The sequence below is a fragment of the Polyodon spathula genome, chromosome 2 (assembly GCF_017654505.1).
Source record: "Polyodon spathula isolate WHYD16114869_AA chromosome 2, ASM1765450v1, whole genome shotgun sequence".
Classification (NCBI taxonomy): domain Eukaryota; kingdom Metazoa; phylum Chordata; class Actinopteri; order Acipenseriformes; family Polyodontidae; genus Polyodon; species Polyodon spathula.
Window position 1 is genome coordinate 52,593,112 of NC_054535.1, and position 26,644 is coordinate 52,619,755.

Consider the following 26,644-nt stretch of genomic DNA (forward strand, 5'->3'; position numbering starts at 1 on the left):
TTTTGAGAATTTATGCAGGAACACCCACAAATACACCTTCATCTAAGCTTGAACCGCAAAAGTAAAACATTTCACCCAAGACTTCCGACTCGTTTGCAATTATTGAGACCGGCGCAACACTTCAGTACACCTACTCCCAAGTGGCAAGAGTTCATCATCCTTTGCAAAGTCTTTCACAAGACTACAGTGAGCAGGCTACACAGCAGGGCCCTCTGATTATTCTGTGCCTTCTACACCGGAGGCGCGCTGTAGCGAATGACAGGGCTGTACTTCACAGGCTGCACACAGCCGGATTTAACAGCTTCCTGCTTGTGTAAGAGTTCTGTTTCCTCATTAGTCTACATGGCTGTGTCGGTGTCGTCAGAGTGGTATCCTGACTGGTAGCCACTCGTCTGGTTGGAGGTTTCTGATGCCACTGATTCTTTGCTCTTGCAGGGAACCATGGGGCTGTGGAAGGAACAGAATTTCGGGAATTAAGGTTGGTCATGGAATTGTCATGGTATATTTATTTCTATCCTCTCTTAACACAAATCTATGTACATAAACAAACTGTTAGTTTATAGGAGTATTATTATAATGTTATATATCACCTATATGATTCCACTTAACATTTTTTTAGTTATTTCCATTTCATCTCTAACAACTAATTATACAGTAGTCAGTACAGTATAAATACAATTCTGAAGTGAAACATTAATGAACAAAGTCATATAAAAAACGTCAAGCAGTTACTTCATGTGGTGCCTTCATCATGAGCTATACATATAACTGAAACTTTAGTCTGAAGTAATTTATGTATGACAGTTTGCATAATAAATAGTATCTTTTGAATAACTGCATGGATAACCTTGACTCATAGGACAAAAATCTGTTTGGAAATCTGCACTCACCCAAAGGTCAGCAATTGATTCTGCCGGCTATCCAGAGTTTTCAGTTCCTCAGATGAAAGAATCATTCCACTGTCTGTCTGATTGTCCTGTTGACATAACAACCTTTTAACTACAATCTTGATGTATGTCTCTCTGTAGTGTGCACAATACATGTGTGACAGGGCAGAGGCCCTGCACAGGGGCTGTGTTGAGTTGGCAGGGAAGGAGTTAATCTCTCCCTGCCACCTGAGAATATGGCTGGAAGTGAATAATGGAATAATTGATGATTAATTAAGCTCTAGCCACAGCTGTATATAAGGAGGCAGAAATGCTTTGTTAGAGAGGGAGGTTGGGTGTATAACATGGGTGCTGGTTTTGTGATTTGTGGTTCAACTGTAACTTAGTAGTGAAGGTGAATGCCCAGTTTACAAGTGTGGTTTTGTTTAAAACATTTTGTTTTGTCCCTTGTGCTTATTTCTTTGTTTTATGATAAACAGCACAGTTAAACTGCTGTTTTTGTCTCTGGGTATGCTTCTGGATATTGGCCCTGACGCTATCCTTTCACAACTTGGTAGAAGAAGATCCCCTGCTGAGGTCTTGGCCTACCACGGACAGGCTGAGGTCTTGGCCTACCACGGACACGGACCTAGCATCTACTCTAACCCTACCCCCCCCCCCCCCCCCCCCCCGAATCCAAAAATTAGCCTACAGATGGCAGCTGAACCCAACACTTGCAGCTTTTGATTAAGACCAAGCACAATCTCTCAAAAATGGAAAGAAAAACTTACAGTTGCTGTTTGTTCCACAGGAACATCCTCAAAGGTTTTCACACTCACGGGTCGGCTAGTCCTTTTACCCCCGTGTTCATACCTGCTACAGAAACAACAAAGGGTAGTGTTGTTTTTCAGCCTGAAAAAATACTTCCCTGTCAGCATTTTATTTTGTCAAATATTAATAAAAAATGCCTCTTCACATGCAGAAATATCATTGCTAGTAAAGCCACCTAGAATAACAGGGAGCTAAATCATATTTTCCGATATTAAGCAAACAAAACGAGTCACTTGATATGAGCTCTCTAGAGCACTAAGTAAGCTTTTTTGAAAATGTGTTGCACAGTTGAGTGACCACTGTTATTCTAGAAAACATTCAACCTTATTATTTTTATCAGCAAATAAATACACTTGATGTAATTTAATCAATTTATTTTCTCAAGCAATTGTTTGTTTTTATAACAATGTTTTGGGGTTTTTTTAAGCTGAATATGTAATATGTTTATTCTGCATCGGGGGGCAGTATTTGTTCGTTATATTTTTTATAGCAATTTTGATCCTCTCACTTAAACACACAAATCCAAACTGCCTTTTTTCCCATCTTTGTTCAGTGCTATTCACACTGTGTAAGCTTGACATGCTTGTAAGCTGATGTACATACCTAAACCCTGGAGCATTGTCATAGTGGAATTTTGGGTCACAACATTCTTCCTCTGCAATGCAGGAAGCAGGTGATGTCGGGAGCGAAAGACCAGAATCTTCCTCTATGTTCTGTGGCGTGGTCAGATTAATATAGTCTTTCCCGTCCTATAATATACCCAAAGACGTCAATCGTGTTTGCAAATAAACTGTGCTAAAAGGGCAACTTATAAATAAAATAAAAAGGTTTAAATAAAAAAAAGTAATGAGACTTACATTGATCTAAGTTAGTATTTGTGGTATAGCTGTCAAATATCAGAATATTCACACATTTTTCACATGTATTTGGATACAAAAATCTGATGTTCGTATTCGTTACAAATGACAAAAATACCTTGCACTTGTTTACCATCTCACCAGAATTTGTGTGACAGTTTAAAACAATGGCGAATGAAAAAGAGCTCCATGTGATATGTGAGATTAATATATAAAAAAACACAGCAGCACTTTATACCACAGAATATGTGGTAAGTGGCATGGTTGTGGCTCCCATTTGCTCCATAATGCCATTCCACTAGCACTTTCATTCTTATTATAAGGCAGAACACAAATAGCCCAGTCTCGTAACTATGGCTCCTGACTATATTGTTATAAAGGGGAGCACTATACTTCCACAAGAGACTAAAATGCTTGGGTACTATTTTGAGGCCCCCATATATTAATAATACCACCCTGAAATTTACAATCCAGTTCTATTGCAGATTAGAAAACGATTGAGTACAATCAGCCAATCAGCTTCCAGTTCTAGCTGGCTCTAACAGATGTCCTGATTATATAAAACCCTAACAAATTAATAAAAAAAAAAAATCGATTTACTAAATAAAAACTCATTGTGTTTCTCTTTATATGTATGTTATCCTTGTTCTTTATTTTAAAAAATGTTCCTAGAACATGTTGACTCAGCGGAAAGGTACCCGACGAATCAGTAAAAGTTCAAGGTAAATCTAGGTTTTAAGGTGTTTTTTTTTTTTTTTAATAAAGAAAACAATGGTACAAAAAAAAAATTTAATAGCAATAGTGCCGTCTCGATGATGGCTCAACCGTTTGATAGATGACCTTGACTTTCGTTAGCGCCCTCGCCTTTGGCTCGGGAAACATAACTCCCGTCATGGTCAATTACACCGTGTAACAATTTTTTTTTTTTTTGGTTCCTGGGTAGCAAGTGTTATTTCCTAATTGCTTATGCCTCAAAAGTATAGAAAATTGCTATTATTCCCCACAAACTTTGCTTTTGTGACTAGAACAGTGATATTTTGAAATTTACCTATTTTCCAGAACATTCCAGATAGATTCAGTGCTGAGTAAACTTGGAGTAACTTCTAGAACTTTCCACTAATATAAATAGTAGTATAAATACAGGGGCCTTAAGCCCACCAGTTCACTTTAGTTCCAGCTGCCTAAGTGGATACATATCTGCATTTTTCTGAGATGGCATCAAGAGGCTGCAATGGTAGCATTCCTGATGGGTCTCCAAGGCGGTTTTACCAAGTTTCCCTGCTATCTTTGCCTTTGGGACAGCAGGGACACCAAGGCGCACTACCACAGGCGGGACTGGCCACAGCGGACCGAGTTCTCTGTGGGGAGGAACAACGTCAAGTGGGAGCCACTGGTGGACCCCCGGAAGGTGCTGATGCCACCACTGCACATCAAATTGGGCCTTACGAAACAATTTGTCAGAGCTCTAGATAAGGAGTCGGCAGTCTTCAAGTACCTTCAAGACTTAGATCAGCTCAAGACTTAGACTTAGACTTACCTTCCCTAAGCTGTCTGAGGCAAAGGTCAAAGCCGGTGTCTTCGTCGGACCACAGATAAAGAAGATCCTGGAGTGCAATGAATTCCCCAAGAAGCTCACTAGTAAGGAGAAAGCGGCTTGGAACAGCTTTGTCACAGTGGTTCGGGGCTTCCTGGGCAATCACAAGGCCGAAAACTATGTGGAGCTGGTTAAGACTCTGGTTAAGAACTACGGCACAATGGGCTGTAGGATGTCCCTCAAAGTCCATATCCTTGATGCTCATCTTGATAAATTCAAGGAGAACATGGGAGCGTACTCGGAGGAGCAAGGCAAGCGCTTCCACCAGGATATACTGGACTTTGAACGCTGCTACCAAGAACAGTATAACGAGAACATGATGGGAGACTACATTTGGGGGCTGATTCGTGAAAGTGATTTACAGTATAATCGTAAATCTTGAAAAACTACTCACTTCTAAATCTTTTGTAGTCATTTTTGTATTACTTTAGTATAAATACATGTTAATTTGGATTCATATGTTGTTTTTTTCTGACTTTATGTGAACGAAAAGACACAAATTCGCCCGTTTTCTCATTGGAAATAGGTACATTTCAAAATATCACTGTCCTGGTCACAAAAGCAAAGTTTGTGGGGAATAATAGCCATTTTCCATACTTTTGAGGCATAAGAAATTAGGAAATAACACTTACTACCCAGGAACAAAAATTGTGTTACATAGTGTTATTACATGGTAGAGCCATCATCGATGGGCACTATCGCTTAAATAAAAACTCAAAAGTAGACATTAATCTGACATCATACAGCACTACTTAATGGATATAGCAAAATTAGTCAAATAATGATGGCACATAACTAAAAGGGAATGTACAATAAATTTATGTTACAATAATCATGATGTAGCTGTTACCTGTTGAGCGTTTGCTTGAAGCAAGTTTCCTAAATGTTCCACTAACTCAGTGAAAGTGGGTCTGTCCTTAGGGTCCCCAAGCCAACAGTCCAGCATGGTCTGGTATCTGAAAAATGGAATAAGACAGCATACTTAACAGCATACTTAGTCCTAATACAGGCACACATGTGTAAGAATATATTCATAATAATTATATATATATATATATATATATATATATATATATATATATATATATATATATATATATATATAATATAGTTGTAGTTTCAAGATAGCTACTTTATACTTACATTTCAGGGGTGGCATATTCAGGTGCCCTCATTCTTGTGCCTTCTTTTAATCTCCTACAAAATGCCTCATCAATTCCTACTCCAGGATAAGGTGATGCACCTGTTGGAATAACATTAAAGTACAGGTAAGCTACTGATAAACTTAGGGTAGGTAAGGAAAAGATTACTGAGTCTTACAGTGAAAATAATTGTTTACCTAAAGAGAAGATTTCCCAAAGTAACACACCAAAAGACCAGACATCGCTTTGTGTTGTATAAACTCTGTCAAAAATAGTTTCTGGAGCCATCCATTTCAAAGGAAGCCGAGCCTGTTAAAATAATGCGAAAAATAACCTTAAAAACAACAACAACAAAAGTTTCAGTCCCCACATGTTGCTACAACTGTTTAAATAACATACCTGTAATTTTTCTTTTCGTTGTTAACATCCTGACAACTTTTTACACATATAACTTTAAAGTCTGTTCAAAGCTAATTTCACAATGTCCACCGTAGTACACTGGAATTTGTGATCTATCCTCTAAATCACTGCAGGAATAGCAATTAAAAAAAAAAAAAAAAAAAAAAAAAAAAAAAAAACAGAAAAAAAAAGTGCTCTGGCTTTTCTGTTCCGTACGACATTATGGATCGTTATTGCTGTGTTACCTGTTTGACAATGTGGGCAATAATCCTTACACTGTCTGTGCACTAGAGCAGCCATTTTGAAAAGAGCTTTGAAACAGAGTTTAAAGTTATATGTGTAAAAAGTTGTCAAGATGTTAACAATGAAAAGAAAAATTACAGGTATGTTATTTAAACAGTTAGCAACAAATGGGGACGTGAAATGCTATATTTTTCGGAACTCCTCTACTTACTCTTTAACTAGTTTCTTTGAATTGTTAAAAATATATTTTTACATATAACTTTAACAATCCTTACAATGGTTGATCAGAATTGAGCACCCATTAATGTAAAGGATGTTTATAAATTCCTACAAATAAACAACATGTTACCTATGAGACTATATCAAACTCTTCATCTAATGAATTTGGGGATTTTATCTTTTACTTACATCTCCTTTGCGGACATAATCAGGGTCTTTGTAGACATCCCGGGCCAGTCCAAAGTCACAAATCTTCACCACATTGTTTTCTGACAGGAGTATATTGCGAGCCGCAAGGTCCCTGTGGATACACTGCAAACAGAAGAAAACATGTGCATGAAATTCCCGGCTCATATCTAAAGACAAACTATCTAGTACTGATGGAAAAAAGATAAATCTGTACACTCGGTCAGAGGTGGGGGTCCCACTCCCAAATAGAGATACAACATCAACAGCACTGTTAGTTCCTAAGTGCTCTGGGGAGCTTTCTGTTTACACTGAAACACAAAGCCTCCTCAAATGCAAACACGTGCATGTTTATCAAGTAAACAACCTCAAACTGAAAGAGGGAGGCTCAAAACAATGCCATTAATCATGGAAGTCTATAACTTCATTCAGCTCAATTTGGATATTACAGACAGGCAGATAGACTAGTTACACATATCCAGACTAGTTTTCTATAGAAACAGCATTTTCTTGTTCAGCAAAATGTATTGGCAGTTTTCACAGTTTAAACAATTGTTTATTTTATTCATTTATTTTACTAAATTCTGCAACACACTGAAAAGAGTATAAAGTAATATGGAGTACCTTGCGTGATGCCAGGAACTCCATTCCCCTGGCTACCTGGAAACTGTAGCAAACCAGGTCCTGCATTGTCAGGGGAGTCTTGCAGAGGCTTTCCGCTCCTATCAAAGAGAGGGCAGAGTCACTCCTAATATCAGGAAACACACCGAAACACTGGGATTTCCCTGGCTCAGTTGACTCTAAAAATAATTGGGGACTTTTATCATACATACTTTTATTTATTTATTTATTTGTTTATGTAGTACTAATATTATTAAAATCCATAGAGAGTAGATCATCAAGAAGATGGTTCTGCCAACATACCCCACAAGAACATTGTGACAAAATAAAGTATCTGAAAACGCTGGTGCTTGACTGTAGGCAGAAATAATGTAATGGCATTTTCTCATACTTCACATATAAACGGTAAATACCAAAGCCGCACTTCATTACCAGATGTATTTATGATATTGTATTCTATAATTACTTTTTATTTGTATGAAATTCCTATTTACAAGCTTTTTTTACATCTAAAATATATTCATGAATACCAAACATTATGTAAGGCTACCTTTTGGGTTAAGATTTTCCATAATGTGGAGCTGCATATCCTACACTTTCACTTCTGATTTTTACATTAGTGGTGCACAATGATGTAATGCGATATTTAAAAGTGAGGGGTCGCTATTATCTAAAGGTTTCTTATGGATATTGTATTCTTTGCTTATTTTGTATGTGTTATACTTATATCGCCACATATTAATATGAACAAAACAGTTCAGTATTCTGCACGTGAAGTACAGAAGCTGCGCTCCCCCATGACCCTCCAGCACTATACTCCTGGTGGTGCAGAGAGAGGTATGTGCTCGCTCGCTCGCTTGCTCTCTCTCTCTCTCTCTCTCTCTCTCTCTCTCTCTCTCTCTCTCTCTCTCTCTCTCTCTCTCTCTCTTTCTCTCATTACATTTTTCACTCTGACATTCATATCTATGTACAGCTTTCTACATTTGAGTCAAAGTTAAAATCCCAAACTTAAAGGTCAAAGTAACAAAACTGGCCCTACCCTCTTCTTCTTCTTCCAGGTCACTGAGCGATCTGTCCTCTGTAAATCCTAAGCTGCCAGAGCTCTGGCTGCTTGCAATAGTATCCAAGCGATGTGTCATTTCAACACTCAACTCGTTCATACTGGTTTTTGCTTGCTTCAATTTGAGGGCTTTGCTCTGTTGCTGAACAATAAAAATTCCTGTTTATTTCTGTTTTATCTCTATATTTAAAACAAACGTTAATGAAAGTGTGATTTCTCAGATCTTGCCCTAAAATACTCCATAATATCTGTAATATCCAAATAAGCATTAATGCCTAAATATAAAGGTCATTTCTCCCTTTCACTAGAGCAAGTACAAAAAAACTGGTACATTTCATTCATGCAAAAAAGTCCAAACACATTTTTACAAAAAAAAAAAACAAAGGAAGCAAAGTTTCATTTTCTAATCTTGACAATGTTTTGTTTACCTTGTAGGGAGTATATTCTCCTCTTTTGCTTCTTAAGTAGTTTGATAGGTTGCCATTCTTGCAGCATTCTACGATCACCATCAAAGGACCTGGAATAAATAGAATAAAGTCATGAAATGGACACCACTACATTGCAGATTTATAATGCAATATTTGTTTATCCATTCTACATTTACAGGGTCACCCTCACAAAACAACAGAAAACTATACTGAGATGATTTTCATTTTCAAGTGTGCCTGACACTGATGGCATGAATTGTATTAAACAGTGTTGCAGTGAATTGTTATTGTAATGCTGGTTCCCACCTCCTAGTTTGGTGCATGCTCCAAGGATGTTCACAACATTGAGGTGATGCCCAATGTGAATTAGTATCTTCAGCTCTGACATCAGGGCTCTGTACTCACTTGAAGTGGCTCCCTCTGAAAAGGTGCGTAGGATAATGTTATTATAGTACACTCAGTACATCACCAACTCAATACACTAGTTCATTCTTGGAAGTCTCTCATTTACTTACCTTTCAGCATCTTTACAGCGACTGTTTTGCACGTAGTGGTTTTATCAATGCCGAAGGCTGCAGCCTCCACAACTTGACCAAACGCACCACGACCAAGGGGCTTCCCTGAGAACAAAACACAGCAATCATTAACCGCTCCAACACATCCTACACATTTATTAGACCAACCATGTGCATTTATCCCTTTAGGGCTAGGATGAAGCAACAATAATACCGTGTAACAATTATTTTTTTTTTTGTTCCTGGGTAGTAAATGTTATTTCCTAATTGCTTGTGCCTCAAAAGTATAGAAAATGGCTATTATTCCCCACAAACTTTGCTTTTGTGACCAGGACATTGGGAAAATGGGCAAATGTGTGTCTTTTTGTTCACATAAAGTCAGAAAAAAACAACATATGAATCCAAATTAACATGTATTTATACTAAAGTAATACAAAAATGACTACAAAAGATTCAGAAGTGAGTAGTTTTTCGAGATTTACGATTATACTGTATTTACAGTTTTCCCATTGGAAATATTGATATTTTGAAATAATAAAACTTTTGAGGCATAAGCAATTAGGAAATAACATTTACTACCCAGGAACAAAAATTGTGTTACATAGTGAATCAGTAACCAAACTTTTAACAAAATGTTACTAAGTAATGTTGTCACTAACCCTAACCCTAACGAAGCCAAGTTAATTCCTAGATAATGTTATAATGTAATGTTTAAGTGCAGGATCATACAGACTTAATAACAAAAAAGAAATAAATGATCCTCTGAGCTACAACAAGCTGGGTATAGCAATGTATACATATATACTAGTACTAATTTAAATTTAGTAATGCAGTTAGACCCATATTTTCTTCATAGTTTGTTAGTAAGTTTCTTTTTGTACTATTTACTGTATATTATGTTTCTATTCAATAATCGTCCTATGAGAATGTAGAGTGTACTATATTAATGGATTACAAAAGTACATCATCGTACAATTACTGTGGCACATACTTGAAATATCCTATATAAAGGGAGTAGTTTAAGTAGTCTTACCTAGCTTAAGTCTATCTCGGGGGAATTCCCATTTGCTGGCATCATATGTCAGTCGCTCGCACTGCTCATCCATAGGTACTTCGTCAGGATCAACAATGATTGACAAGTAGCCTGTCTTTAATTCGCCTCCACTCGACTGGAAGACAATGAAAAGTCTGGTTCCATAAACTGTACATCTTAGTATGCAACAAGAAGTCACGTTCACTGTTGTTCAACAGGCTGATCATTCAACAAGCAAGAATTGACTAAAAAAATCAACCCCTAATTTTACCAGCTGTTCAAAACATGCATGCCTGAAACCACAATTATTTTAATTTAATTTTAATAAGCCAAAGAGGTTGTTCAATTAACACAGAATTACGGGATCCTTAGTAAGTCATGCAAGAGCTCAGTGGCATGAAAAGAAAAAATGTGTCTGTTGTTTTAGACACAATGAAGAGAAAAAACACAAAGGAGCTCCAGTCAGTTTAAATCTATCATGCGGAATAGCTTGCTCATGGGACAGCAACAGAACCGTTTCATTACCCTCTTTATGGTTCGGATGATGAACACTAGAAGAAGCCAGAAGAACATGGCAATCACCCCGCTGCCAATAAGGATAATGAGCACCACATTTGTCTTCTCCTCTGCACCTGTACAAAACATATCCACTTATTAATCACCTAGCTTCTAAATCTGTTTGAATCTAATCTGATAAATGCCTCAATACACTTATTTAGCCATGCATATTTCTCATGTTGCCTCATGGAGGTTAAATTTTCAGTAATCCATTCTTTAGTTCCATTTAATGAGTGCATGTTAATGGTCGACATTCTTGAACACAAGCTAATTCATCCTCACGGTTTTGTCCTGACCGGGTCATGTTTTTCAACTTTCAACTGAAAATCTTGCTTTGATTTTCCAGTTAATTGCTTCCAGTATCTATATTGTAAGCCACTGTAATTGCCATATGTGAAGATCAATGCAGTATTTGTAATAAATACAAAAGTGAAATATAAAGACAACTGAAAACATTAAAGCACTGAATGGACATGATAATTAAAATGGTAGTTGACAAAGAAGGTTTAAATGTTTAATCTATGAAACATACATTGATAGCCTTATTATTTTGTATTCCTCTGTGGCTCTGCTTGATGTAACTGAATATAATATGATTATTTTCAGAACTGGAAGAACTGATAGAAAGTACAGTACCTTCAACTATGAGATAGGCCTGTGTCATGTGACATCCCTGGTTATTACAGGCCATGCAGATGTATAGGCCTCTGTCTTCCTTCTTGACTCGCTGGATTGTCAGAGTTCTGTTCTGTTGTGTAAGAACAATGCCTGGGAAGAAAGATACACAGAATAATTCACACTTCATCTAAATATGTATGTCTCCAAATAAAAACATTCTGCCACTGATATTCATGCACTGGCTGACACAGATGAATATGAATTTCAATTCTTACCAGAGTCCTCTATCAGTGTCTTGTTATTTTTCATCCATGTGATATTTGGTGTCGGTGTCCCACTCACGTTGCAGGTCAGTGCAATTGTTTCACTGATATTCACACTCTGGTCAGTTAAATTTGTCACAACTGCTGGGGCCTGTAGATCTGAAAGAAATCAGCTCACTGTATTGTAATGCATACTGAAGCATTAACACAGTACAAACTCACAGAAGTTGCACAATTATACTATGTTTTTACATAAGTTTATGACACTTCATAGAGATTGATTCGAGTGAAAAAGACAACCAATACTCCACATAAATAATGTATTTTAACAAATTATTGCCATTATTCTTATTTTTTATTTTAGCTTTTCTCTTCACATATTTGTTAGAAAATTAAGTCTACTCGTGATCACGACTGTAAAAATGCACTGAGATTTTGTGAGATTTTATTTGTGCTTTTTTCTTTTCTAAAAAATATGTTGAGAAAAGCTAAAATAAAAAATAATAATGGAAATAATTTGTGAAAATAAATTATTTTTGTGAAGAATTGGTTGCCTTTTTCACTCAAATCAACATATATGGGCTTGCTGGCAACCAATACAAGCGGTCTCTATCTTCTCAACTTCGTAGAGTTTAAAATGATACAGATACAGTAAGGCTGTGTACATTCATTAACTCTAACATATTCATGGAATTCATATAAAGTTCACAAGCAACTTGTGAGCATGTTGTTGTTCCAAAATGTATGAATTGTCATGACGCAACCATGGATTCACAGAAAACCCCATTGTCATTTCACCTAAAACAACTCCCTGGTCCTTACATATGAATCATTGGCCTCGTGTACATCTCCTCACCTTTCACTGAGAGTCTCTTGATGAGGCAGTGCTGCACTCCAGTGTTTATATTCTCTGCCTGGCAGATGTACACCCCCTCTTCCTGGCTGGAGATGTTCTTGAAGCTCAGCTCTAGAGTGATGTTCTCCCCTGTCAGGTGAGAGCTGGTGGTCTCGCTCAGACTCTCCTCAGGAAGGCTGAGATGTTTACAAGGTAGCACAGTGAGGCCCCTGTGCTGGAACGGTAAGAGGCTGGTTTCCACCCTGTACCACTTCAGATTCCTGTAAGTCAGCCTGTCTGCTTTGCACTGCAGAGCAACATTGTCCCACTCTATGGGATCAGCAGGTAGCATGTTCATTTCCAGACCCCCTACAAAGTAACACATATTATTTATTTTTATCAAGGATTCCCACACTTACACCCATTTTGTTTCCATTGATTCTGTGCTCTGTGCAGAAATGCAGATGTATGAAGTAACTGTTCCTCCAAGATACATTTTGCATAGGGGTTGAAATGGTAAGATTGGGTTATCATACTAAATTACAGAGTAATTTCTAACACGTGCTTGAGTCTTTGAAAACAGAAAACCTTGCTTTAAGACAAAGTCTCCTGCAACAGACAACAATTGAAAAGTTAACTTAGCTTCCTTTTAAAACCATAGCACATAAGAACACAAGAGCATAAAAGAATAACCATATGTGAATACATAGTTAGCTCAAATCAGCATGTGCACAGAATTTCCATGACACAGTGAATACTGTACTGGAAGTTTTAAGAAGTGTTTCCTTCAACATTTAGTGTGTAATTAAATTGATTTATTTAAAAGATAAAACCATAATAAAAAATAATAATAATAAAAAAAAAAAAAGACATACAAAAACGCATGTTCCTTTCACACCAATATTTCAATAATGTTTAACAGAACCACTACCAAGAGCTCCTTAAACTGCATACGTCTTCACTAGCTAGTATTTTACAGTATGTGGGTAGATTATATTTTAAATTATATGCTTTATTTAGACCATAGGAAATATTTATGGCTTTAGCATATATGCAGGCATTTCATCTATACAAGTTCTCTTTTAAGTAGAAACTTAAATAAATTATTACCTACTCACATAAAAAGTTCCACTTCAGTCCTAGAAAGATGTTAGTAACGCATGTCACTGGCTTTGTTAACAGAGGTTTAACTATCTGTAATTACACAGGACTAGAGTTCCAAAGTTCAGCACTGTTCTGTATTCCCTTGACACACCATGAGATTACTTTAAGGAGACGTTGCAGCCGAGACGACAGGCTTACTTGTTACATGAAAGAAGATCACCCTCTCATCTTGCCCGACTTTGTTAGTGGCCAAACATCTATATATAGCAGGAGCATTTGCTGTCTGAATCTTCAGTGTGCTCACTGTCTGCAGGCAAGGAACAGAAAAAAACCCTCAGCCACATGAATGTTATTGTAAATAAATTAATCAGCTTAAATATGTGTATACATTCAAGATAATTGCACTATTGGCACAGAAATATCACGGAAAACAAGCATTTTCGTAAAAAGAGTCAGAAAAACAGACCCAGGTGGCTCATTCAGGGGTTCAGGAATGTAATTTCCCTTTTTGTGTTCAAATTATAAAGTAGACACATGCTTTGGTAAATAGTTATTGTTTTACCTCAGAATAATAATAGTTTTGAATTTTATATCCGAATTCCAAAACACATTCATCAATTTGGACTTGATAGTTCAGGGGTTAACTTTTAAATGACCATGAAACTGGGTCACTTGTCCTAGTATGTGCCTAAGTAAAAAAGGCTATCCTGTGTGAAAAATAAAATTCTTACATATTTTGAAAAAAACACTTGAGGTTGACAGAGACTATGTTGCATGCATTCATAACATTTCTTTTCATAACATAACATCTCCATAAAAACTTTATTACACTCTATTACACTATAAACTGCCATAATGATTTATAAGCACTGTACAATAATCATTTATAAATGCTTTGCAAATACTCAATATTACAGATCAAATTAAATGACAAACATTTAAGCAAGTCTTTCTTAAGTTTATTGGTGAAATAACAGAATATCTCGTTCTTAACTAGAACAGCATGGGATATGATCACTGTGGACTAAAGGAACAGATCTGCTTCAGTAAAGCCTAACTCACCTTAGCCACACCATCTATTATACCTGTCCGGGTCACAAGGCTGTCAATCGGATTCTTGCCTGTGTCATTTGTAATGTCCCTCCAGCCGTTACACTCATAGAATTTGAATGGTGTACGATAGACTCCTTGACTATTAACCAAAAAAATACAAAGTACCTCAGTGTTGAACCTAAAATATCTATCAAACATCCAGTATGAAAAACTTTAACACAAAAAAGTAACTTGTTTCTCTCTCTGCCTGTCGGATTATTAGAGGGAAGTGGCTGTTTTGGGAAGTAAAATGTCAATTAACGACTGAAAGAGTTTTTCAACAGATGTACTGTAGTTTAGAGGAAGGCAGAAACAGAGAAATCTTAGTATTTCTTAAAGACTTTCCTAGGGGGGCTGGGCCCAGACTACAACAATCAGCAAGGCACAGGAAGCAGCTAGTAGTGGAAGCCAGTCGACAAAAACAGCAACAGGAAAGCAGAATGCTCGGGATTGTCATGAAGGAAGTTGGGCCGTGTGTTAGGCCAAGATAAGGCCTGCCTCATGGGCTTTCAGCAGAGCATCTCTCTCTCACTCACTATATTAATCAGAGCGCTTCCGCTGGAATGACTGCAGAGACAACAGCTAGCTTGTACAGTCAATCAGTGCATAGCACAAAGCAGTGCATAGATGCCTCTGTAGCCATCAAATACGATATATGTGTTGTTACTATTTTAACTGGTTCATACTTTATTGTGCCTAATAAATACAATAATGCTTTCATGACCCAGAATAAATAGAAAGTACAGATCCAAACTGGAACGTTTCTGAGGAAGTTGTGAAGCACTTTGTACAAATGCATTTCATACTCACAGGTAGTTTAAGGGACAGTTCTCTTGTGATATCCACTGCCACTTCATCTTTACTGGGGATGGAACCCCGTGAGCTGTGCATCTGAGGGTCAGGCTGCTGCCATACTTGTGGAAATTAGTGTCATGAGCCACTTCTTTCTCATAAATGTGTGGAGCAACTGAAATGGACATGACAGAACAGTAAAATGTATGAGAAAATCCAGATTTTCAGTCACTATGTGTAAACACAACCTATGATTGTGAATAGCAAAACATACCATTCACCACTAGCTGAAATGTCCGGCTGTGCTCCTCTTTGGTAGCTGGGTTCCTGAGCACGGCGGTGTAATTCCCAGCATCTCTCTCAATAACATCATGGATAGTCAATGTGTAACCACTGCTTTTAATCCTGTACCGTGGCTCATCTCTGTAAACTGACATCCCATTCTTATACCTGACAAGGGAAACAAAGATTTGTTGAGCCAACTATTTACTATATGTTTCCCCAATTATAAACCATATACTGTTGTGTTTTCTTTAATATATATATAGTATGTGAATGTTTGGTGACGGTACCTTACCATTTTACTTCTGGCAGAGGGTAGGCAGTAAAATTGACTGGTATTCTTACAAGACGATCTCCCAACTTTGCCTCGATGACAGAGACAGAATTATAATCAATAGAGATGAAAGGCTTTGCTAGAAAAATAGAAAGAAAAGTTTGTTGACACAATACAAACAATCACACAGCAGATAGATCAGGCTAACCTTGGTAAGGAAATGACACAACCCAAGGGTGAAACTAAGCAAGTGAAAAAGTCAAACTAATCAAGTGAACAAGTGCTGACTTGTAATATGGCACTGGATTTGAAATTTAAAAAAAATAAATTAATTAATTTAAAAACTCACCATAAACTTTCAAGGTAGTTTTGTTAGTCTTTTCCATGCGTCCACTTGATGCGGTACAAATATAATCCCCAGTGTCATTCAATGTTACGTTCAGAACAGTCAGGGTGCTTGACAGTTCCAAAACATTGAATGACTTTTTCTTATTGGTGTCGTTTACTGATCGGTTCTCCTGCATCAGAAAAGAAGTTCCATGTGTAAAGTAATGTTATACAGCAGGTAAAGAAATAGTTGAATATATGAGCTCAAAGCTATGCTGCTTTTACAGAAAACAACCCTTTATCTGAGATATCACAACAAGCAGTTCAATTCTTTAAATTATGGGGCTAGTCAGAAGCAAAAGCATTTATTAACAAAATATGAAACATGGGGTCAATGGTGAAACAGTAGTTTGGTTATACCATTGACAGAAGACCTATAAATTGCATATTGCAAACTAGTTCTAAAAGCCACAGGCACTGTTCGATTTGAATTTCAGCAAGGCATATATCATTTTATTAATTTACAGTCTTTTGTGTGCAGGTGGATTTGATTTACAAAAAAAAAAAAAAATGTAACTGTGCAATAAATGAATCTATGAAAGACACAAAATACAAATACATGTTGAGTACATAAAGTCAGAACAAGAAAATAAACAAAAATGTAAAAAAAGGCAAACAGTCTGGACATTGTGCCAGTATTTACCTTTGAAGCTGGATATTTCCATTTAAAGTCGATCCCCACATTAAATTCTGTTTTAGCAGTGCAGTTTAATACCAATTTATCTCCTACCACTAACTCCACCAGGTGTTGAGGGGTCACAGAGAGCCCGTGAATCTTGTACCCTACAGGAAAGAAATGCATGCACAGATAAGGAATAATGTGTTAAATGGGTCACTGAAAGATGCTCTAACAAAAAAAAAACACCAGTAGATATGATGTTAGGTCAATTTTTGCCTACATACTGTAGCTTTATTTATGTAAAACCAATGTTTAATAGACTATATTAATATATATTTTAGATGAATTCCTCCTTTCAGGATTGTAGCCTTTAGCTTGGCTCTTATGGCACCAAGGACCCTGTCAGACGCAGACAATGAGATAAATATATGCTTCTTACTGAGGAAACACACAAAATTACCTTTAATGTGAACCTCTGTAAACCCAAAGGGGTTTAATTAGGAACCTAATAAGAAACATGTTTTCGCATTCCTGTATACCAAACACCAACATTAAGTAATGTCCCTAATAATTCTGGCAAACCAAATTTCATTAGTAAAGGCAGCCAACAGTGAAGATTCAGTATTGTATTTTCACCCTAAATCTGAATAACCGGACCAGCTTTTCCTTCAAATGTATGTGAAGAAACATAATGCATGGCTTACCAACAACTGTAAGCATGTATAATTGGGACTGGTAAGCTTCACTTTCTATTGTCGTTTGACAAAACACCATTCCTGCATAGCTGATTAAGTAACTGGGAATAATGAATCCTCTTCGGCTATCCCAGTAAATGGTTTTCCCATCAGGAACAAACACTTTTCCAGGGTATTTCTGAAGAAAAGAAACAAACAAACAAACAGATAAATCCCCTTTGATGTTAAATATGTTTCCTACCTTCTGATTAGGTAATTGAGTAATTTCATCTCCTTTTCCAAAATGAAAGCCCATTACATATCTGTTTATCTTGGCTTGATAACAATATGCAACGGTTACGTGAAACCAATGTATGCACTTCTATTAGGTTAACAATTATGGGATAAGCCGCATCTTGGTTTCTTAGCATTTTACAGCAGGGGAATTAGCTGGATAGCATCACCAACCAAATAGGTGTGATTCCCCTTTGCTGGTTTTGGTATTGTCCTCGGACAGCAAAGAATGCTCTCAGGAAGAAATGATTTTACATCGAAACGTCAGTTTGGTGTCCAAGGACGATACCCCCATCTCTGAACAATATGGACAAAATAAAATGTATTTATTGTAAGGTTGCCTTTTGAGTGCTCTCACTGTCTTGCCTTCTCGGAGGAGTCCGAATAGGGAAGTCTTTGTGGGTAAGCAACCTGTTTTGATGTATTGTCCTCAGTGATTAAGCACCTGTGATAACTGAATAGTTTACTTGCTGATGTGCAGAGGAACGCTTTTGATATATATGTATGCAATAAGACCTGACGGGGTGTCCGTACACGTCGAATATACAGACGCCGTGGGGACACCCTGAAGGGCTTTATTGCATTTATAATCCAGGTAAAACAGTGGATTTAAAGGGAAAAAAAGCATAAATCATGTTTAGGGAAAATAAATGATTAGTTTTTTATAAAATATCCTTACACCAATAAGTAGTCCCATTTGTAACTTTGAACGACACATTAAGTTAAGCTGAGTAAATAAATTTTATTACAACATGCAAAAGAAAATGCATCTCTTTCTGATACTGTGTACATTGCCACTGAAAATATACAGCATGGGGTGGAGTTGAGACAGCACTAAATTATTTTTTGCCCTGTCATTGACAGTGCAGACACACTGTTTGAGCAGAAAAGATGGGAGAAATAAAATAAATACAACAACGCCTCAGATTTCAGTAATTTTTTCAAGGTATGTGTCCGAGAGGGGTGTCTTTTTGTGTTTTTCTGTAGTGCTTACAAACCACTAAGAATACCTTATTAAGTGACAAAGTTGGGGTGAGTGAGTATAAAGACCATGATTTATAAAAAACATGTTTTTCTGTTTTGCTATCTTTCAGCATGTCTAATTACTACTTTTAGGATTTTTTTTTTTTTTTTTGCTGGTGATTGGACACTCAGTTTTATAGTTACATCTATACATCTCTACCTGAAAACAAACTGGCTACCGTTACTTTCAATTCTGTGAGAAAGCGCAATGATTCCGAAAATGTGAAAAGGCTCCAACTGTCGGTATCCATCCAATATACAGACAGCTGGAACCTTGCTCGCCCAATCACACTGCATGTTTCATGTTCCATTGCTGGTCCTGGATTGTTAATTATCGCCTGCACCTGGCTATTACTGTAAATTAGAGCCAGGTGGAGGATATTAAAGGAGAGCAGCAAGTCTCTTCAAGGCTGCTGCTGTGTGGAGAGCCCGATTGATGGTGTGTTCAATCATACTAAAAGGTACTGTGTAAAGCCTTTTTGTTTCACCTTTAAAAACGATGTGTTTTTTCAGCTAGTAAACAGTTTAGTTGTGCAGTTTATTAGAATAGGTTCTTGGCAAAAGTTTAGTTAGAGCTCCGAAGGAGCTAGATGTTTATTTTATTGTTTATTTTGTAATAATAAACAAAACAAAATGTTGTGTTACTATGTATATATATATATATATATATATATATATATATATATATATATATATATATATATATATATATATATATATTAGTGCCTATAGAAAGTCTACACCCCCTTGAACTTTTTTTCACATTTTGTTGTGTCAGTGCCTCAGAGTTTCATGCATTTAAATGAGGATTTTTTTCCACTTATCTATACACCATACTCCACACTGTTAAGGGGAAACAAGTGTTTATTGAGAAAAAAATTCTATATTAAAAATACAAAACTGAAAGATCATAATTGGATAAGTCTCCACTCCCTGAGTTAATACTTGGTGGAATCACCTTTGGCAGCAATTACAGCTGTGAGTCTGTTGGGATAGGTCTCTACCAACTTTGCACATGTAGATTTGGCAATATTTGACCGTTCTTCTTTACAAAACTGTTCAAGCTCTGTCAAGTTCCTTGGGGAGTGTTGATGGATAGCAATCTTCAAGTCATGCTACAAATTTTCAATTGGATTTAGGTCGGGGCTTGTAATATTGTTGTCACATGCACACTTTGACCAGTCTTCACCATAAAAGCCTGTAGCTCTTGCAAAGTTGTCACTGGCCTCTTGGTAGTCTCTCTGATCAGTCTCCTTCTTGCTAGGTCATCCAGTTTGGAGGGACGGCCTGATCTAGGCAGGGTCTTGGTGGTGCCATGCACCTTCCACTTCTTAATAATCGTCTTGACCGTGCTCCAAGGGATATTCAAGGCCTTTGACATTTTTTACACCCATCCCTTGATCTGTGCCTTTCAACAACTTTGTCCCAGAGTTCTTTTGAAAGCGCCTTGCTCATGGTTGAGTCTTTGCTTTGAAATGCACTACCTAGCAGAGGGAACCTACAGGAACTGCTGAATTTATCTTGAAATCATGTGAATCACTACAATTTAACACAGGTGAAGGCCACTTAACTAGGCGTGCCATTTCGAAAGCGATTGGCTACTCCCGAGCTGTTTTAGGATTCTATTACAAGGGGGGTGGACACTTATCCAACCAAGCTATTTCAGTTTTTATTTTTAATACATTTTCTACAACTTGCTAGAATATTTTTTTCACTTGGAAGTTGTGGAGTAGGATGTGTAGATAAATGGAAAAAAAAAACTATTTAAATGCATTTTAATTCTAGGCTATAAGGCAACAAAAGGTGAACATTTTGAAAGGGGGTGTAGACTTTCTATAAGCACTGTATATATGAATCAGTCATTGGAAATAATGGCCTGTGATTGACTAAAACATCCTCATAAGAGGAAAAATAGATTTAACTATTAACACCACCAGTCAATAGTCTCCATCTGTCAAGTGATTGGCTCATATCACTGTCAGTCCTGTCCCTTTTCAGAGGAATGTTTTTTTCCCTGCACTCTTCACAAGAGAAAATGACTGAACACCAATTTACACTGAACACAGAATTACAAAACATACTACAAAAGAAAGATGCTGCAAACACTAAAATGGTGAATAAAACGTCATTGTCACTGTTTTTTCTGAAATTTAAACAAATGCAACTTGATTTGAAAACAAATATGACGGGCAGGATATAACACTGTTACTCTTTACCAGTATATATTCCAGTCTGCATATAATGACCTCTTACCGTGCATAATGTCACATTGAGATCTTCTACAGATCCTAAACATGGTACAACCACTGGTGCATTTTCTTCTACATACACAACCTCAAAAAGGGAAGGAGAACTGACAAATGGTGCTCTGTAGTCTGAAAGAAATACAAATAAATTACATATAAATTGAAGCCTACTGCAATAAAGCAAAATAAAATGTAATTAGTACAATACAATGCAGTTTGCTATTATATAGCTCGCTTCATGCGGAGCATATCAGGGCGCTGGCAATAGCCACTGGCCAATCAATCCAGCTCAAAAATAAGATAACTCAAATAAATATGCTTTTAAATTTGATATTAAAGATTAGACTGTGACAGCTTTCCTAATATGACTTGGGTCGGCGTTCCAAAGGCACGGAGTACAACAACTAAAGGCCCTTGCCCCTCCTAATTTTAGATACACAGTTCCATGAAGGGCCTTATAAGTAGTAAGAAGAATTTATAAATGTATCCTGAATTTAACATGAAGCTGGTGCAGTAATTTAAGAACCGCAATAATATGTTGTGAACGACGTGTGAGAGTGAGTACTCTGGCTGCAGCATTTTTAACCAGCTGGAGCCAACATAATTTAGAATCAAAAACACCAGCAAACAAGCAATAAACTTATCTAACCGAGAAATAATAAAAGCATGAACCAACATCTCTGCCTTTTTATCTGATAGAATGGATCTCAATTTAGCAGTGTTCCTCAAATGATAGAATGTCTTTATAATAGAGCTAATGTGGGTATCCAAACACAGTACTGAATCCATAGTCCTAAGCTTTTCACAGTAGTGGATGGTCAAAAGATTACCATCAAAGAAGATTTAAATAGAGAGGGATTAAACTAAACTTGAGCCTGGAGCCCACTAATAGCACCTCTGTCTCATTAGAATTTATTTTTAGACAATTTACAGCCATCATTGATTGAATTTAGCTTAGTCGTTGAGATAGCACAGAGAGCACCATCTCTGGCTTAGTAAGAAAATAACAGTATATACACAATGCACTTATAATATAACAGAAACTATAGCTTATACATTCTAAAGTAGTATTTTAAATGTGATATAAAACAATAACAATGTTGTTCAATGTTGGTATGTCCAAGTCAAGTGTTTGTATACCCATTGAATGAAAATAATGCATTTTGTGATCCTTCTGTAATGGCCAGTAATATTAGAATATTAATATATCTGTGCCAAGGACACCACAATCAGGAATTTGACCCATTTATTTTATTATGAAGCCAGTCTAGTTGGTAAGACAGAAGGAAGTGCTGCAGGCAAAGCTTTACTTTGTTCAATTGGAAGCTGAAAAACAGGAACCTAGTAGAGGCTGAACTCAGCATGAGGTAGCCTTTCATGTGTCTGAACTGCCCTGTCCATGGCTGTAAGATGCTCATTTATACAGGCACTGATAAGGGTCTCCTGAGGGTTAAAATAGAACATCTAAGTTATAATAAAAGCAGTCTAAGTAACTTTTGAAATGCATATTCATTATTGTTAATATTCATAGTAGTTAATTAATACTGCTGATATTTAATATCTGATTTCAGTATATACTAGAACAACCAACTGGAACACTCATTTTAAATCTACCATAACTTCTAAAACTCTCTATTGGGTGTCCTTTCTCTCAGATATTAACAATATTTGAGATCACAAATAACCTGCAAACCTTTATAAATATATATATATATATATATATATATATATATATATATATATATATATATATATATATATATATATATATATAAAGATGACGTAAAGAAGTCTACCTTGGATAAAGACATAGACGCTAGCAGAAGTTCTCCCATCTTCAACAGGTAAATCTCTATAGGAACACCTGTAATCTCCAGTGTCATTGGCAACAGCTTTGGTCAGAACAAGCTTCTTGCAGAAGAGACCTGATCCACTACAGTCAGTCACTGATATCCTGCGTTCGAAACTGCTCAGATTCCTGGGCCATATCCAGTACAAAACTTGATGCCCCCTTTTTAAAAATAGATTATTAAAACAGATAGACATTTTCCAATAATTTCAGTATCTTAATTCAACAATATCTTAATGCAGTACTTTTGGTATTCTGAAACATCTAACATCTCAGGATGGTATCTTCTCAGTTACTGTAAATATTCAGTTATTTCACAAGTTCTATAATGAAGCATGCACGGCAAATACTTTACTCTAGGTAACTTTCTTTATCCTATACTTACTACTTTATCTCACGCATACAGGAAACAGTTTTTAAGGTTAAAAGCATTGTGATTTTTGTTTTACAATAAAACTTCAACAAACCAACAAATACAATGCCTTTCTCATTAGCTAAATTCAAGCTACAAAAATTCCATAGCAATTCTCACTGCTACCCCACGTTCTTTAGACACTTTTTTTACATTGGAAAGCCAGGTATGATGTGAAAAACAACACCTATAATGAGCTATATGGGGTAGAAATAATACTGAAAACATGTTTTGTGATTTTTTTTAAACATTTTTCTGTAACTTGTTTCCACCCCTTATCTCAAACACCTAGCCCAAAACAGATTATCAATTTCGTATGCTTATGGTACTCAAGAAGATGTGAGTAGTTTTTGATGAAGAATGCAGCCAGTTAACCCAACCCAAACATTATGGTCCACCATCAAAGACGTAGTAACATTATTTTACACTGGAACTTATAACAGTGCACCAAACTCCATGGTACACATGTCAACTACTGTAATTTTAAATCAAATATTAAAACTTGAAAGCTCCCATACCTGCAGGTAAGTTCTAAAGTGTCGTTGGCATTTACTTTGTGTACCTTGTCTTGGATACTAAGGCTTGGTGGATCAGGGATATATTTCAGATTTATTCCTAAAACAAAAAACACACATCACACATTAGGGACCCAGCAATGTCAATACAAATAGTGACTGTTTACCTATAGCTTTGGAATTAACAGAATACAAGTAGTTCCTGTTCATTTTTTGATCTGGTTGCAAGTTATTTTATGGTTTAGCAGCAAATCCTCCCATTCTGTCATAACAGGAAGAGAAGGCAGATGGCCCCACATTAACTCAATGGCTTTGTATTTTTCTGAAATTGGGGTGGAGTTCCTGTTTTCTGGTGTTGCCAAGTGCAATAATTCCAAAAAGGATATGCAGCATTGAAACAGTAGACCTTCAACTGATGATGTTTGCCCCTTGGGAAATAGGCAGATATGTTTTATTCAACAGTATTGAATAACTGGTCATATATATTAACTGGGTAATAAGTAATAGGGATTACAAAGTAATTTATGTTAATTATCCTTTATTTCCAATGTTTTTCAAAAAATAAAATGTATTAAAGATAGGGTTACTTTTAGGGTTTAAGTTATATTTGGTAATTAATGACTTGTAAAAAAAAAAGCATTGACAGAAATGCACACGTATTGAAAATAAGAAAATAAATATTCCAAAACTGTTATTAAATTGTACATTATCAGGATTTGTCTTTGGATGATGTTAAACTAAACAGTATTGTTCACTGCTTCACTTAATGTATTAGTAAGTTCAATTCTAGTCTTAATAATGACTAGACCCATTATCTCATGAAACTTTAAACTTCAGAGACCAGTTCTGGTACAAGACTGTGAAGAGTTACTTCTGCACCATTGTTCACAGAAAGTTCCAGCTACCACACTTCCCACTTGCCAGTGCACCCTAATCACCCATAACTAATATGAAGAGAACAGAAATCCTTCCATGTACTGATTAGTTTCTTACAAATTGTGGCAGACTTAGCCTCTAGTCATTTACTGACAATAATTAACAAATCTACCTTTAACCAGAGAATGTTAAAACCTTTTTAAGTTCTTAAACTATATATGACTATCACAGCCAACTATGTAAGTAATACATATATTATAATATTCAAATAGTGCTAATTAAGGAAAAAATAACATTTAAAGAATGGTAGGGTTTTGATCACGCAGTATATGAGACTGCTATATTTTGGGGTTATGCTATATCCCCCGTGTTCATAAAGCTATTACTTTTCAATTAAAGACAACTTTTAATTAGTTCTAGCTACTGTAGCTAACAGTTTGTGTGTTGTTGATACACTATATATATATATATATATATATATATATATATATATATATATATATATATATATATATATCAATGACTGTGTTATTTTAATCTTAACATGTTGTTTCCATTCAGAAAGAAGTGTTTTTGCCAACACATTTGCTTTTAAAGTGTAAACTATGAGCAAGTCTTTCCTAATTTACAATGAGATAACACACCTACTCAATACACTCACATTGCACTGCTGTACGTCCAGTATATGTTTAACGATAACAAGCCCTTCCTGTATGCAGTCACTGAGCAGGTGATCACATGTTTTCAGTAAAAGTCATCAGTGTTTACTCAGACATAACAACCTTTTTTTTTTTTTTTTTTTTTTTTTTTTTAATCACTCCTGTTGTTAAAAACAATATCTCATTCTTTACGCCAGGATTTGTTATCATTTAACATTCTCATACAACGACTGTAACTATTTGGGGTTGCATCCTTACAGTTTCTTCATGAGGCTGCGCATTTTGTAGAACTATAATAAGCTTAATACCATGTTAATTTATGCAGAGTCACATCCTGACAATTATATAACAGTTACAACAAAGTACAAAAACTGACTCATTTTAAAACGTATATAATATGTTAATATGCTAATATAAAGTTTGACAATTACTCTTTAGTGATATCATTCACAATATCATTTTTTTTTTTGATGCAACTATTGTAACACATGATTTTTTTTTTTTTTTATTATTTTTTTTTTTTTTAAAAGCTTTGTAGTAAAGTTGCTTTACCTGTCACCTGATTCACACCAAGAAGAATGTACACGAAGGAAATGACAAAGAATATATCTGCCATTATGTAATCCAGGAGGGGGGGATCCCAACATCAAGATGACCAGATAGTCCTATACAACTTAAGTAAATATTTCGTTTCCAGTGGTCTTATTACAAGGGCATCTCCATTTAAAATGAGTAATTCCTCACAACAGTAGCCCACTCAAACACTGAAGATGCTTTAAGAGTTGAGTAGTCCCTGTCAGAATCAGTGCCTCGCTATAACGACAAGGAGTACATGCATCCGTTTGAACCTGCTAATAACGTTCTGCCTTCTGGAGTTTGTGGTACACTCTCTGAGCTGGGGCAGAGATTTGTCTCCTCCTGGAAATGAGCAGAGGAGGAGCCTGAAAAACTGGCGTGCTGACCCTTAAGTGGCGTCATTGAGCTACAACCTGCAGTCCTGAATGCCGTTACTTTGAAGAAAAATGATATCCAATTGTATCATTTATTTTGCTGTGACTTGCAATTAATTTCATTCCCACAGACGCCATAAAATAAACAGTGTTAATTTTATGAAGAATTCCAACATTATTATTATTATTATTATTATTATTATTATTATTATTATTATTATTATTATAATAATAATAATAATAATAATAAATATTATTAATTATAATTCTAATCTCTTAATATTATTTAATAAAACCATAACCGATTATAATCCTGTTAAAGTTGTTT

The 26,644-nt window shown here is 36.1% G+C and overlaps 1 protein-coding gene across 1 annotated transcript; it reads right to left on the bottom strand.

The window, feature by feature from the left end:
* LOC121298165 (vascular endothelial growth factor receptor 2-like) lies at window positions 1-26,241 on the bottom strand. The gene is made up of 30 exons (XM_041225084.1): window positions 25,919-26,241; window positions 23,835-23,931; window positions 22,852-23,066; window positions 21,063-21,184; window positions 17,523-17,691; window positions 16,843-16,982; window positions 16,162-16,330; window positions 15,834-15,951; window positions 15,531-15,706; window positions 15,275-15,431; window positions 14,435-14,564; window positions 13,571-13,679; window positions 12,290-12,637; window positions 11,446-11,592; window positions 11,189-11,320; window positions 10,520-10,626; window positions 9,995-10,130; window positions 8,962-9,066; window positions 8,753-8,866; window positions 8,447-8,535; window positions 7,998-8,160; window positions 6,962-7,059; window positions 6,341-6,463; window positions 5,488-5,599; window positions 5,292-5,391; window positions 4,999-5,104; window positions 2,301-2,446; window positions 1,658-1,742; window positions 891-976; window positions 1-447 (listed from the first exon to the last, which is right to left on the bottom strand). The coding sequence occupies exons 1-30, from the start codon at window positions 25,980-25,982 to the stop codon at window positions 339-341; spliced, it is 3,972 nt and encodes a 1,323-aa protein (XP_041081018.1). The 5' UTR covers window positions 25,983-26,241; the 3' UTR covers window positions 1-338.
* Between the last annotated feature and the right edge of the window lie 403 nt (window positions 26,242-26,644).